Source organism: Panthera uncia, assembly GCF_023721935.1.
Source record: "Panthera uncia isolate 11264 chromosome B3 unlocalized genomic scaffold, Puncia_PCG_1.0 HiC_scaffold_1, whole genome shotgun sequence".
Classification (NCBI taxonomy): domain Eukaryota; kingdom Metazoa; phylum Chordata; class Mammalia; order Carnivora; family Felidae; genus Panthera; species Panthera uncia.
In genome coordinates this window covers 124,212,014-124,223,506 of record NW_026057582.1, presented here as the reverse complement: position 1 = coordinate 124,223,506, position 11,493 = coordinate 124,212,014, and the positions used below count along the sequence as shown (strand labels likewise).

Here is an 11,493-nt window from a genome sequence, read left to right as displayed (position 1 = left end):
TCCCGGCTAATTCTGAAGATTAATTTTGTTCCTTCTTAGGATATCTCCACTTGACAGCAGGCTCTGTAAACTACAGCACACAGGCCAAATCCAGCCCACGAGCTAAGAAGGAGTCATCGTGCAAGGGGAATGACCCACAGGGCCCTTAGAAACCTGGATGGCCCTTGAGACACCTCTAGACAAGATGTTTATCTTATTGGTTTAGCAATTCCACTCCAAGCACCCGATTTTGTGGACAAACCCCAATGGGTCTGCCAACTCTGGGAATCATTGTAGCTGTCACGCGCCATGCTCACCACAGGAGAGAAATCATGAGGAGGGAAAATGAGTAATAGTAGGAGGTTGTGGGATGATAAAAAGCTGTTTAATGTTTGACAAATTCAAGTTCATAAAGAAGTTTCCTTGAATTTAATAAAGATGCTAAAAATGTTCTTTGCATTTTTTTTTAATATTTACAGGTTTTTTAACAAAGTTCTGTACATAAAAATAAATATACAGAAACAACCTCATCAACTGTCTGCATCAGTAATCCTCGCTGGTGGGCTCACCATTTACAAGGAAGACATCATTCAACGCAACCTGTCACAGAGACTGTCCTACCAGCAAGGACTTCTAACTTGAAGAACCATTACTAGGTCTCTTTCATCTCAAGATTGTTAGTCACCTGGAGGGTCTTATCTACCAACTAGCAATTACTCATGAAATCAATGAACACGTTCATTGTGTTCACAGTTAGTGAACTGTGACCAACTGTCACTACTGCTAGTGGTGAGGTCTATATCCTATGCGGACTTCGACCACTAAAGATGCAGGTGTAGTTAAGATCAGAAATAAACCCCACTCCCCTTGGCTAGTCACTGTGAAAAGTGTGCGTAAGGCAATTGAACTGAGGGTTACGGATTCATCTTGCTAATGTCAAAAGCGACACTAACAAGATTCTTAGCCTCATCCACCAGCTGACGGGCCTCTGCGTCCGGGTCTCCAGGAGCAGGCTCCACCTCCTTCACCAGACAAAGGGTTGTAACCTGGGATGAGAGAAAGGAAGCAAAACAGTACTGGGAACATTCTGTATCAAACATAAAATCGTGATCCTCACATGCAAAGCACTACAAAGCTATGGATTCTATTCTCACGGACATTTTCACCAAGCTTGTAGCTACCATGTGAAAAAAATAACTTTATTCTGTGACTGCACTTTGAATTGACTTTCGGCTGGGAATAAAAGAAGCCATCCAGCTTCCTGATCTCAACTCCTCAAGCATATGAAAACTCCCCCAAACACACAACAAATTTGCCCAAAAAAACCTCTCAAGATGGCTGGATTTAAATATATGGAGGCCCCTATTATAGTGCTTAACAAAATGTATACAATTCAACAGTGCCTGGGTGGCTCAGGCAGTTAAGCATTTCTTAGTCTTGGCTCAGGTCATGATCTCATGGTTCATGGGATTGAGCCCCGAGTCAGGCTCAATCTGTGCTGACAGCACAGAGCTTGCTTGGGATTCTCTCTCTCCTTCTCTCTCTGCTCCTCCCCTGCTTGCGCTCTAACTCTCCCACTCTAAAATAAATAAATAAGTAAATAAAATGTATACATGCAAATAAGGACTGTTCAAGCTACAGAAAATAAATTAAAAAAAAATCAAAACAGAACAGAACTTGCTGTTCTCAGTGAGAAATGGGTAATCTATGTACTCTGCCCTCATTCTTAACCCTGCAAACTCACTAGCTTCCCAAAGTTAATGGACATTTGGTAACTGGGTCGAGTGCTCGGCTTTAGGCCAGTGAGACCTTAACTGAGGTGGTTTTGCTCTTGACTTGCTGTGGCATCTTTGGGCAATAACTCCCTATGCCTCAATTTCCTTATTTGTAACACACCAAGCTAGTCAGAGAGCATCTAGCTCAGGATCAATGGAAACACTAAGATACCATGCACATAGCAATATCATGCATTACACTTTCTATGATTTCCACTCCTCTCCTAAATATCACCACTGTTTGCTCTGAAAAATATCCTTCCAGCAAGGTAAGTTAAAAAAAAATTTTTTTTAATGTTTATTTTTGAGAGAGAGAGAGTACACACGCAGGCAAGTGCAAGCAGGGGAGGGGCAGACATACGAGTGCCATCATTCCACTCACTGGGGCCTTGACTGACCTCCCTTTCAACTTATTGAAGGTTTACTTTTTTTTTTTTTTTTTTTACTAAGTGGACACTGAGGCCAAGGAGGTTACAGGCCTCCGGAAAGCGGGATTTGCACCCACATCCTTGCCCTGGGACACTGGGTAAGAGGGCTCCCCAGGTTGGTGACTGCCAGGGGTATGGGGGGCTTGGCATGTGCTTCTTCTGTTTAATCTCCATAATCCTAAACTTCGGAATTAGCCTCAGTTTATAGACAACAAAAGGAAGAAACAGAACCTTGTTTTTAAAAGGTAAATATATGCCATAATTGCTCAAAATGCTTTAACGTTAGGTACTTACCACCTCCTCGCAGAGGTTTTCTGTCAGACTTCCGTTTCGGCAGGACCGATGAAGTAGAAGGCCCAGTGCTATCTTCTTCCGGGGGCTTTCTTACATTTCCTTTGTAACTTTTTCCTTCTTGCATGCTGTCCCACATTTCAATCTTCTGTCTCCTTTTTTGTTCTTCAAGCTGAGGAAGAATCACATGTTACAGAATGAATTCAGAAGCTGCCATCTTTCTCACAGAAAACGCAAACTGTGCCAATTTTCTAATTTTTATTTTTTAACTTTAGGGCATGCAAGCAGGAGAGAGACACAGAGGGAGAGAGAAACTTTTTAAAAAAAATTTTTAAAATTTACATCCAAGTTAATTAGCATACAGCGCAACAACGATTTCAGGGGTAGATTCCTTAATGCCCCTTACCCATTTAGCCCATCCCCCCTCCCACAACCCCTCCCATAACCCTCAGTTTGTTCTCCATATTGAAGAATCTCTTATGTTTTGTCCCTGTTTTTTGTATTATTTTTGTTTCCCTTCCCTTATGTTCATCTGTTTTGTCTCTTTGTTTCCCTTGCCTCCGGAGATGTGTTAAAGTCTTCATATGAGTGAAGCCATATGATATTTGTCTTTCTCTAATTTCACTTAGCATAATACCCTCCAGTTCCATCCACGTAGTTGCAAATGGCAAGATTTCATTCTTTTTGATTGCCGAGTAATACTCCATTGTGTGCGTGTGTGTGTGTGTGTGTGTGTGTGTGCGTGCGCGCGTGCCATATCTTCATCCATTCATCCATCGATGGACATTTGGGCTCTTTCCATACTTTGGCTATTGTTGATAGTGCTGCTATAAACATTGGGGTGCATGTGTCCCTTTGAAACAGCACACCTGTATCCCTTGGATAAATACCTAGTAGTGCAATTGCTGGGTCGTAGGGTAGTTCTATTTTTAATTTTTTGAGGAACCTCCATACTGTTTTCCAGAGTGGCTACACCAGTTTGCATTCCCACCAGCAGTGCAAAAGGGTTCCTCTTTCTCCGCATCCTCGTCAACATCTGTTGTTGTCTGAGTTGTTAATGTTAGCCATTCTGACAGGTGTGAGGTGGTATCTCATTGTGGTTTTGATTTGTATTTCCCTGATGATGAGTGATGTTGAGCATTTATTCATGTGTCGGTTGGCCATCTGGATGTCTTCTTTGGAGAAGTGTCTATTCATGTCTTTGGTATATTTCTTCACTGGATTGTTTTTTGGGTGTTGAGTTTGATAAGTTCTTTATAGAATACTAACCTTTATCTGATATGCTGTTTGCAAATATCTTCTCCCATTCTGTCCGTTGCCTTTTACTTTTGCTGATTGTTTCCTTAGCTGTGCAGAAACTTTATTTTGATGAGGTCCCAGTAGTTCATTTTTGCTTGTTTCCCTTGCCTCCAGAAACGTGTTGAGTAAGAAGTTGCTGCAGCCAAGATCAAGGAGGTTTTTGCCTGCTTTCTCCTCGAGGATTTTGATGGCTTCCTGTCTTACATTTAGGTCTTCCATCCATTTTGAGTTTATTTTTGTGTATAGTGTAAGAAAGTGGTCCAGGTTCATTCTTCTGCATGTCGCTGTCCAGTTTTCCCAGCACCACTTGCTGAAGAGACTGTCTTTATTCCATTGGATATTCTTTCTTGCTTTGTCAAAGATTAGTTGGCCATACGTCTTTTGGTCCACTTCTGGGTTCTCTATTCTGTTCCACTGATCTGAGTGTCTGTTCCTGTGCCAAGTACCATACTGTCTTGATGATTACAGCTTTGTAATATAGCTTGAAGTCCAGGATTGTGATGCCTCCTGCTTTGGTTTTCTTTTTCAAGATTGCTTGGCTATTTGGGGTCCTTTCTGGTTCCATACAAATTTTAGGATTATTTGTTCTAGCTCTGTGAAGAATGCTGGTGTTATTTTGATAGGGATTGCATTAAATATGTAGATTGCTTTGGGTAGTATCGACATTTTAACAATATTTGTTCTTCCTCTCCAGGAGCATGGAATCTTTTTCCATTTTTTTTGTGTCTTCTTCAATTTCTTTCATAAGTTTTCTATAGTTTTCAGTGTATAGATTTTTTACCTTTTTGGTTAGATTTATTCCTAGGTATTTTATGGGTTTTGGTGCAATTGTAAGTGGGATCGATTGCTTGATTTCTCTTTCTCTTGCTTCATAGTTGGTGAATAGGAATGCAACTGATTTCTCTGCGTTGATTTTATATCCTGCCACTTTGCTGAACTCATGAATCAGTTCTGGCAGTTTTTTGGTGCAATCTTTTGGGTTTTCCATATAGAATATCATGTCATCTGCAAAGAGTGAAAGTTTGACTTCCTCCTGGCTGATCTGGATGCCTTTTAGTTCTTTGTATTGTCTGATTGCAGAGGCTAAGACTTCCAATACTATGTTGAATAACAGTGGCGAGAGTGGACATCCCTGTCTTGTTCCTGACCTTAAGGGGAAAGCTCTCAGTTTTTCCCCATTGAAGATGATATTAGCGTTGGGTCATTCATATATGGAGAGAGAGAATCTTAAGCAGGCTCCACGCTCAAAGTGGAGCCCAATGCAGAGTTCTAACTCACGAATGTGAGATCATGACCTGAACTGAAATCGAGTTGGACGCTCAACCGAGTGAGCCACCTGGCACCCCAACAATTTTCTAATTTAAAAGTCCTTCAAACCAAACCTTCACCTGTGTTTTCTTTAGTTAATAACAGTGCTGTCATCTAGTGGTAGGAATTTAACTCACAAACAGAAACTTTACTAAAGAAAGCAAAAGGCGTCATGGAAAAATGAATACCGATCAGTTCTCCTGAAACTTGCCCATAGGAGGACATGTGAAAGAATTCTGACTTGGAACAAGTGAGCGTGGCTGGAAGGCCTGCTCTGTGGCCATGTGGCCATGTTACCTAAATCACTTAATCCCTCTGCTTTGCATTCTGTGAGGATCTAATGAGAGAAGATTTGAAAGTGCTTTGAAAGTCAAATACTACTGGAAACATAAGGAAAAACTAATCTCGGTGGAAAACTGTGCACAACAATGAGCACTTGAGAAAGCTTGTAATCCTACAGTGAGTAGGCACCCGAGGAGGGTGGGAACACGGTGCCCTGGGCCTTTGCTTCTGCTTCCTACTCCCAGAAGAACAACATTTCTGCCAGTAACTGGGTACCATAGCTTACATACGCTACATTTCCCATTCCCAGTGGAATCCAGACCCAAACTGCTGTTCATTCTGGTTCCAGTTACACTGTGATGTCACAAGGGTATGTGAGATGCCTTAAGAAATCATATATCCAGAAAATTCCTCCATGGCTTTCAGAGTCCCTTGCTGCTAATCCCAAATACCTGTCTCCCCATGCTTCTGCTGTCTGCAGATACAAAAAGTCAAGGAGGAAATCATCTATTCTACACTCCTAGCTGACACAGAGAATGCCAGGATGGGACTCAGCTGACAAATCCTGAGACTACAAAGAGAGCGCAGTTAGCTGTGGGTCAGGCAAGCTCAGTCAGTTGATTATTACTATTATGTTTGTGAAGTACACGAGACAGAACCACATGTGCTACAACAATCTGAACACTGAACACAAGCTTTTGTCCCTTTCCCAATTTTCGGGGGCTCAGACTGCAATTTTAAAAAGTGATCTTTTAAAAAGATTATTTTTAGCTGCATCAGCAAACTGCATAAACGATCAAGCTATCTCATGCACACCACACAAAAAACTCAGGCCCTGAAGTCATCCATTCTGACATGCAGAAGGAATTCAACTTACTCGGTGGCTCTAGGAACAAAACAATAATAATTACATGGTTTGAGATCGGCAGAGCAAAAACCTAAAATTATGCTCAAAACTGGCTCAAAAACTAAAAGAACTAAAACATGCTCAAAAATGGCATTTATGTATACTCTGCTGCCACTTCAATGAAAAATTCCTATGTGTGTTTATATATGGATAAATACTTCTGGAAAAAATACCTACAAATCCTAATAGGGAATGCTTGGGCAGCAGCAGGTAGAACAAGAAGATGAGAAACTTAATTTTCATGGTATTGATTTTTTATATCTCGAATTTTTTTACTCTGTGTGATTTAAAAAGTTAAGTAACAGCAATGTGCTAGTACATTCTAGGTTACTGGCTGCTTTTAGTGGAAATGTGCAACTACACACAGAAGAAGGCTGCTGAGAGAGTTACCATGGAGGAGGAATGTGTGGAGCAGGTGTGGTCCTGTTCTACCCTTTCTTTCTGGGCTCCAGCCAAGCTGGGGAGACCATGCAGAAACCACAAGAGCCACTAGCAGTGGCAGAAAGGCACATGACCCTGGAAACACCAGAGACACAGGCAAAGCCGACAGGAAGACCTATTGCTCTGCTGCCTTAGAGCCAGCTGAGGTTTCCTTCTGGGAGGATGAAGGGGGGCCCAGAAACATCTGGACTGACACTTCTCAGAAAGCAAGAGTCCACACCTGGTCATTTCAGTTACAGACAGGGTCCAATCTGGTGGGTGGTCTCGCACCTATGAAGGGCGGCACAATCCCCTGCCGGCTCACGTCACTTCCAACCGCATCCTTGGTTCTTCCACCCCTCCCCTTCTCCTCCCCCCTCCCCAACCAAACCTGTAAAAAAGCTTTCAAAACTCCATCTCCTGCTCTCCTTCTCACCCCTGGGTTGAGCCCATCGCCACCCTCCCTGGGCTCTCTTTCCATCTGCCGAAGGTGGCCCCACCAAGCTAGTTCATATGAGATACATGGCTTGAAAGAGACAACGGAGGAAGAAGCTGAATGTGTACCCCATGTGTCCAGTGCCACGGCACCCTGACACACCATTTTGGGTGACAATACTATGCGAGGAAACCACTGAAAAGCAAAAAGGTAAATAAAAGACAGCTTTTTTAAAGGAGTCTTTTCCCCATAAACCGTAAGATATTGCACAAGGAAAGCACGCTGACAGATGTTAAGTGGAAATGATTCTGTCACAACCAGTTGTTCCCAGTACCCGCCCTAATGGGGGAGGCCATGCAGGCAAGCGTGTGTATACACACCCACACACACTCTTTTACCCACTAAGCCTCCAACTATTTCTTAAGACCATATATTCAAACTCAAACTGGTTCATACCTGTCTCAGTTTTTCCTTATGCTTTTCGACTTGTGCATTTAATTCTTCTTGCATTTTCAAACGGGCAGCTGCTAAAGCCTCTTGTCGTTTAACAACAACATCAGGTTCTAAAATGTCAGAAACAATTTGAGAAAAAAGAAACTCCTGAGAGTCCACATTATTAGAAGGATATGGAAGTATAGATGTCAGACAATACAAAAAAACATGGATTTTACACAAAAATTCTATTGCTCTGCATGTACTGCTTATGGGGGCAGAGGATTGTCCTGTTGTCATAGTTCATAGCCCTAGTTAAATATCCAGGGCACCAGAAACCCTTTAGAAATGTGTTATTCCTGGGCTCCCTCAGCAATTCCAAGTCAGAGAGCCTGGCACAGCCCAGTGGCTGAGACAGAAGTGGTTTGAGGGCACCCCAAAATTCCATTCCACAACCTGGACACCTCCTGACACCCAGTCTCCAGGCTGACCAGAATGCTAGAAGACAACCAGAAGATAAAGTTTTCTGATCATTAGCCGTCACTTAACGCCCAGATCTGTACCACAAAAAGGTAATGATCCTTAGATACTTTACCCTTGTTTCTATGGAAAAGAAACATCCTTCCTGTTAGCATTAATGGAAATGAGCTCCCCAACTTTATCTGTTTTATTCGGTTTATAAAACAAAGCAGAATTATATAAATATTCAGCTAAGTTCTCTATCTGCTCATCTACTCAGCCCACCATGTCAAGGATCACCAAAGGGCAAGGACACAGGGGTGTGGCTAATTTTTAAAGAAAACAGGGGCGCCTGGGTAGCTCAGTCAGTTAAGCATCCAACTCTTGATTTCAGCTCAGGTTATGCTCTCACAGTTTCGTGAGTTCAACCCCCATGTTGGGCTCTGTGAAGAAGGCCCAGAGCCTGCTTGGGATCCTCTCTCCCTCCCTCTCTCCCTGCCCCTCCTCCACTCATGCTCTGTCTCAAAATAAATAAATTTTAAAAAATAAAGAAAAAAACCAAAGAACTGTATGTTCAAATCAGCACTATACAAAAGTATAGGCAATCATCACTACCTAGACAGTAGTGGGAAAAGACCACTTAATTGAATCCACATAAAATGGGCTAAAATGTTGTGGTCAGTCAAGGGAGCATATGCAGTGGTAGGAATGGCTGGAACTTTATCTTTAAGTAAATTATTTAAGTATTTATTTATTTTTGAGAGAGAGAGAAAATGTGACTGGGGGAGGGACAGAGAGAGAGGAGACAGAATCTGGAGCAGACTCCAGGCTCTGAGCTATCAGCACAGAGCCTGATGCGGGGTTCGAACTCATGAACTGTGACATCGTGACCTGAGCTGAAGTCAGATGTATAACTAACTGGCTGAGCTACCCAGGAGCCCCTGGAATTTTATCTTAAACAAAACAAAATGACAATTCCACTTCATAGAAATACGAAGTTTGGTACCATTTGTAACTATCAGGTCATTCTCAGTATAAATCAATCAAGTGTGGAGTTTTTAAACCTGATTTTCCTAACAAAATCGTACAACAGCACAACATAACACTTTGGGCTGCACATTTACTTTTTGCAGTGCTTCACGAAAACAATGAGTTCTCTTTAAAAATGCCCATCATCTCATAGATCTGCTCTCCCAGTGTAAGACAGATTTCACACCGCCAGCACCTCCGCCATGAAGAGGGCTGTACTGGGTGACAAAAGCAGTTTCCTAACATCACTGCCACCCTCTTGATGAAACCCTGCAGCTTATGCAAGATGAACAACGGTAATTTGTAGTTTGTTGTTGGATGTACAGCCAATAATCCAAAAGATGGAGAGAATGGCAGGACCACAGGGCTTCGTGGGAGAAAGGAGAGGCATGTTTGAGTAAAGGACATTTCTAAGTCTTTCCACTAATGACTACTTTTGTGTCACAACATGTGCTTTTCTCTCTTCTCAGTAACTGTGGGGGGTCCAAAGAATGATTTTTATCGGTTTAATTATGCTGCTACTCCCAAAACATTTAACATTTCTTTTTTTTTTAAACTGTTTATTTTTGAGAGACAGAGAGAGTGTGAGCGGGGGAGGAGCAGAGAGAGAGACACAGAATCCGAAACAGGCTCCAGGCTCCGAGCTGACGTGGGGCTCAAACTCATGAACTGGTAGATCATGACCTGAGCCGAAGTTGGACGCTTAACCAACTGAACCACCCAGGTGCCCCTGAACATTTATTGTTTAGCTATGTCCTCAGAAACTAGCTTCTATCTAGCAAAAAGGCTAAATAAATTTTTGCCACAGCCAAATGTAACTTGAAAGCAGATCTGATGAGGAAGTTGCGAAAATCAAAATGTGATGGATATGAAGAACTAAGTCTGCATTTCTTGTCGCTCACAATGGTTCTAGAAATGTGGTAGGTAGACCCCCAAGTATGGAGAAGCTGTGAAATTTTCATTTCAATCCATCCCCTAAATGAAAAACCATTAAAAGATACGCAGGAGTGCCCTACCCACCACCAAGCAGGTTTTCCATCCCATGACAATCTCTGAAATTAAAAACCTATTGCACATTCCCCCAAGATCAATTGCAGAAACATAAAATGGTTTTCCTCTCGTGCAGATTAGAAGCAAGACCTTCTTACTCTTAGTAACAGACTAACTTTTAAATGCTAGAAGAGGTGTAAAGCCACCGCCTTCCTTTCTGTTATCAGACACTAACCCACTGCAGCCGCAGCTCGGTCCAGCTGTCTCTGCCTCAGGGCCCTGAGTCGGGTGGAAAGTTTCTGAAATACCACGTAGAGAAGGATGCAGCTGAAGACGATGTACCAGCCATAGGTGGCTAGCAGGGAGCCCACTGAAAAGAAAACAGTTTTCAAGAAAGTAATAAAACCATATATTGCTAGTGGACTTTTGCATAAATTTCACCAAAAGACAAAGGAAGCATAGCTCCTGCCCTCGAATCCCTCCGGGTCTAGCTGAGGAAATGGCCTCCCAAGTAGGCAGTTAAAATAGAAGCGAGTACAATTCGGGGGTCACCGAGAAGGGACTCCTCAACCATCTGGAGAGTCGGGGGTGGAGGGCAAGTCCGGAGAGCACGGGAAAGCGGGTTTTGATGGGTCTGGAGGGATGTTGATCCGACTCAGGAGGGCAAAGGCCTTTCGGACCTCAGAAATTTATAGACGGGGTGGCCGTGGGGGCCGATACAGCGCCGGGTATGGGGGACGAAAGCGAGGTCTGGAATGAAATGCCAAGGGCCCAGTGGCCCCAGTAACGCAAGCCACAAAGGCTTGCTTCGCATAAAGGACTGGCGCAAAAAAGGGCCCGACGGCGCAGCCAGGAGGAGTGCCGCTCCTAGAGGGCCTCGGCGAGCGTTCCAGGCCAGCCGCCCGGACCTGCGTGGCCGCCACCGGCTCCCAGCCAGGCCTCCCCTGGCCTCCCCAGGCCCCGCCGGGCGCGCAGCGGCGGACGACCCACCAAACATGGCGGCGCCCAGGACAGCTGGTGGCACCAACCGGCAACCCGGGGTCACTCACCCGTGACGTGAAGGAAGCGCAATCCCTCTGTCTCCAGGGCCGGCCGCGCGGACAGCTGCTGCCCGTCACGCTCCATGGCCGCCGCCGCCACCCTAGGTGGCCGGTCCGCGTCAGCTCGAGTCTTCGCTTTCCGGCCCGCCCCTCCGTATACGTGGCGCTCCGGGGACTAGCGTCCCTGAGCCCCGGCCAATCGCGGCGCGACCCGGTCCTGAGACTCGGCCTATCACAGCGAGGGTGTGTCCATCTAGGAGGGGCGTGGCCAGCCGGGAGGGGCGGGGCGGCAACAGACTGTCCCCTCCGACTGCGCACCGAGTGGCTGGGCGGCCTCACCGCTCGCCAAAGCCGCCTGACTGACCTGCGGGCCGACTCCCGCGGGCGTGTTTACTTTTGTACCGATTGCACGCCGACG

The 11,493-nt window shown here is 44.4% G+C and overlaps 1 protein-coding gene across 1 annotated transcript; it reads right to left on the bottom strand.

Moving 5' to 3' along the window:
• Positions 1-342: 342 nt before the first annotated feature.
• SELENOS (selenoprotein S) lies at positions 343-11,229 on the bottom strand. Its single transcript, XM_049613996.1, has 5 exons — positions 11,085-11,229; positions 10,271-10,405; positions 7,582-7,688; positions 2,477-2,645; positions 343-1,025 (listed from the first exon to the last, which is right to left on the bottom strand). Exons 1-5 carry the CDS (start codon positions 11,158-11,160, stop codon positions 946-948), a joined length of 567 nt encoding a protein of 188 aa, XP_049469953.1. The 5' UTR covers positions 11,161-11,229; the 3' UTR covers positions 343-945.
• Between the last annotated feature and the right edge of the window lie 264 nt (positions 11,230-11,493).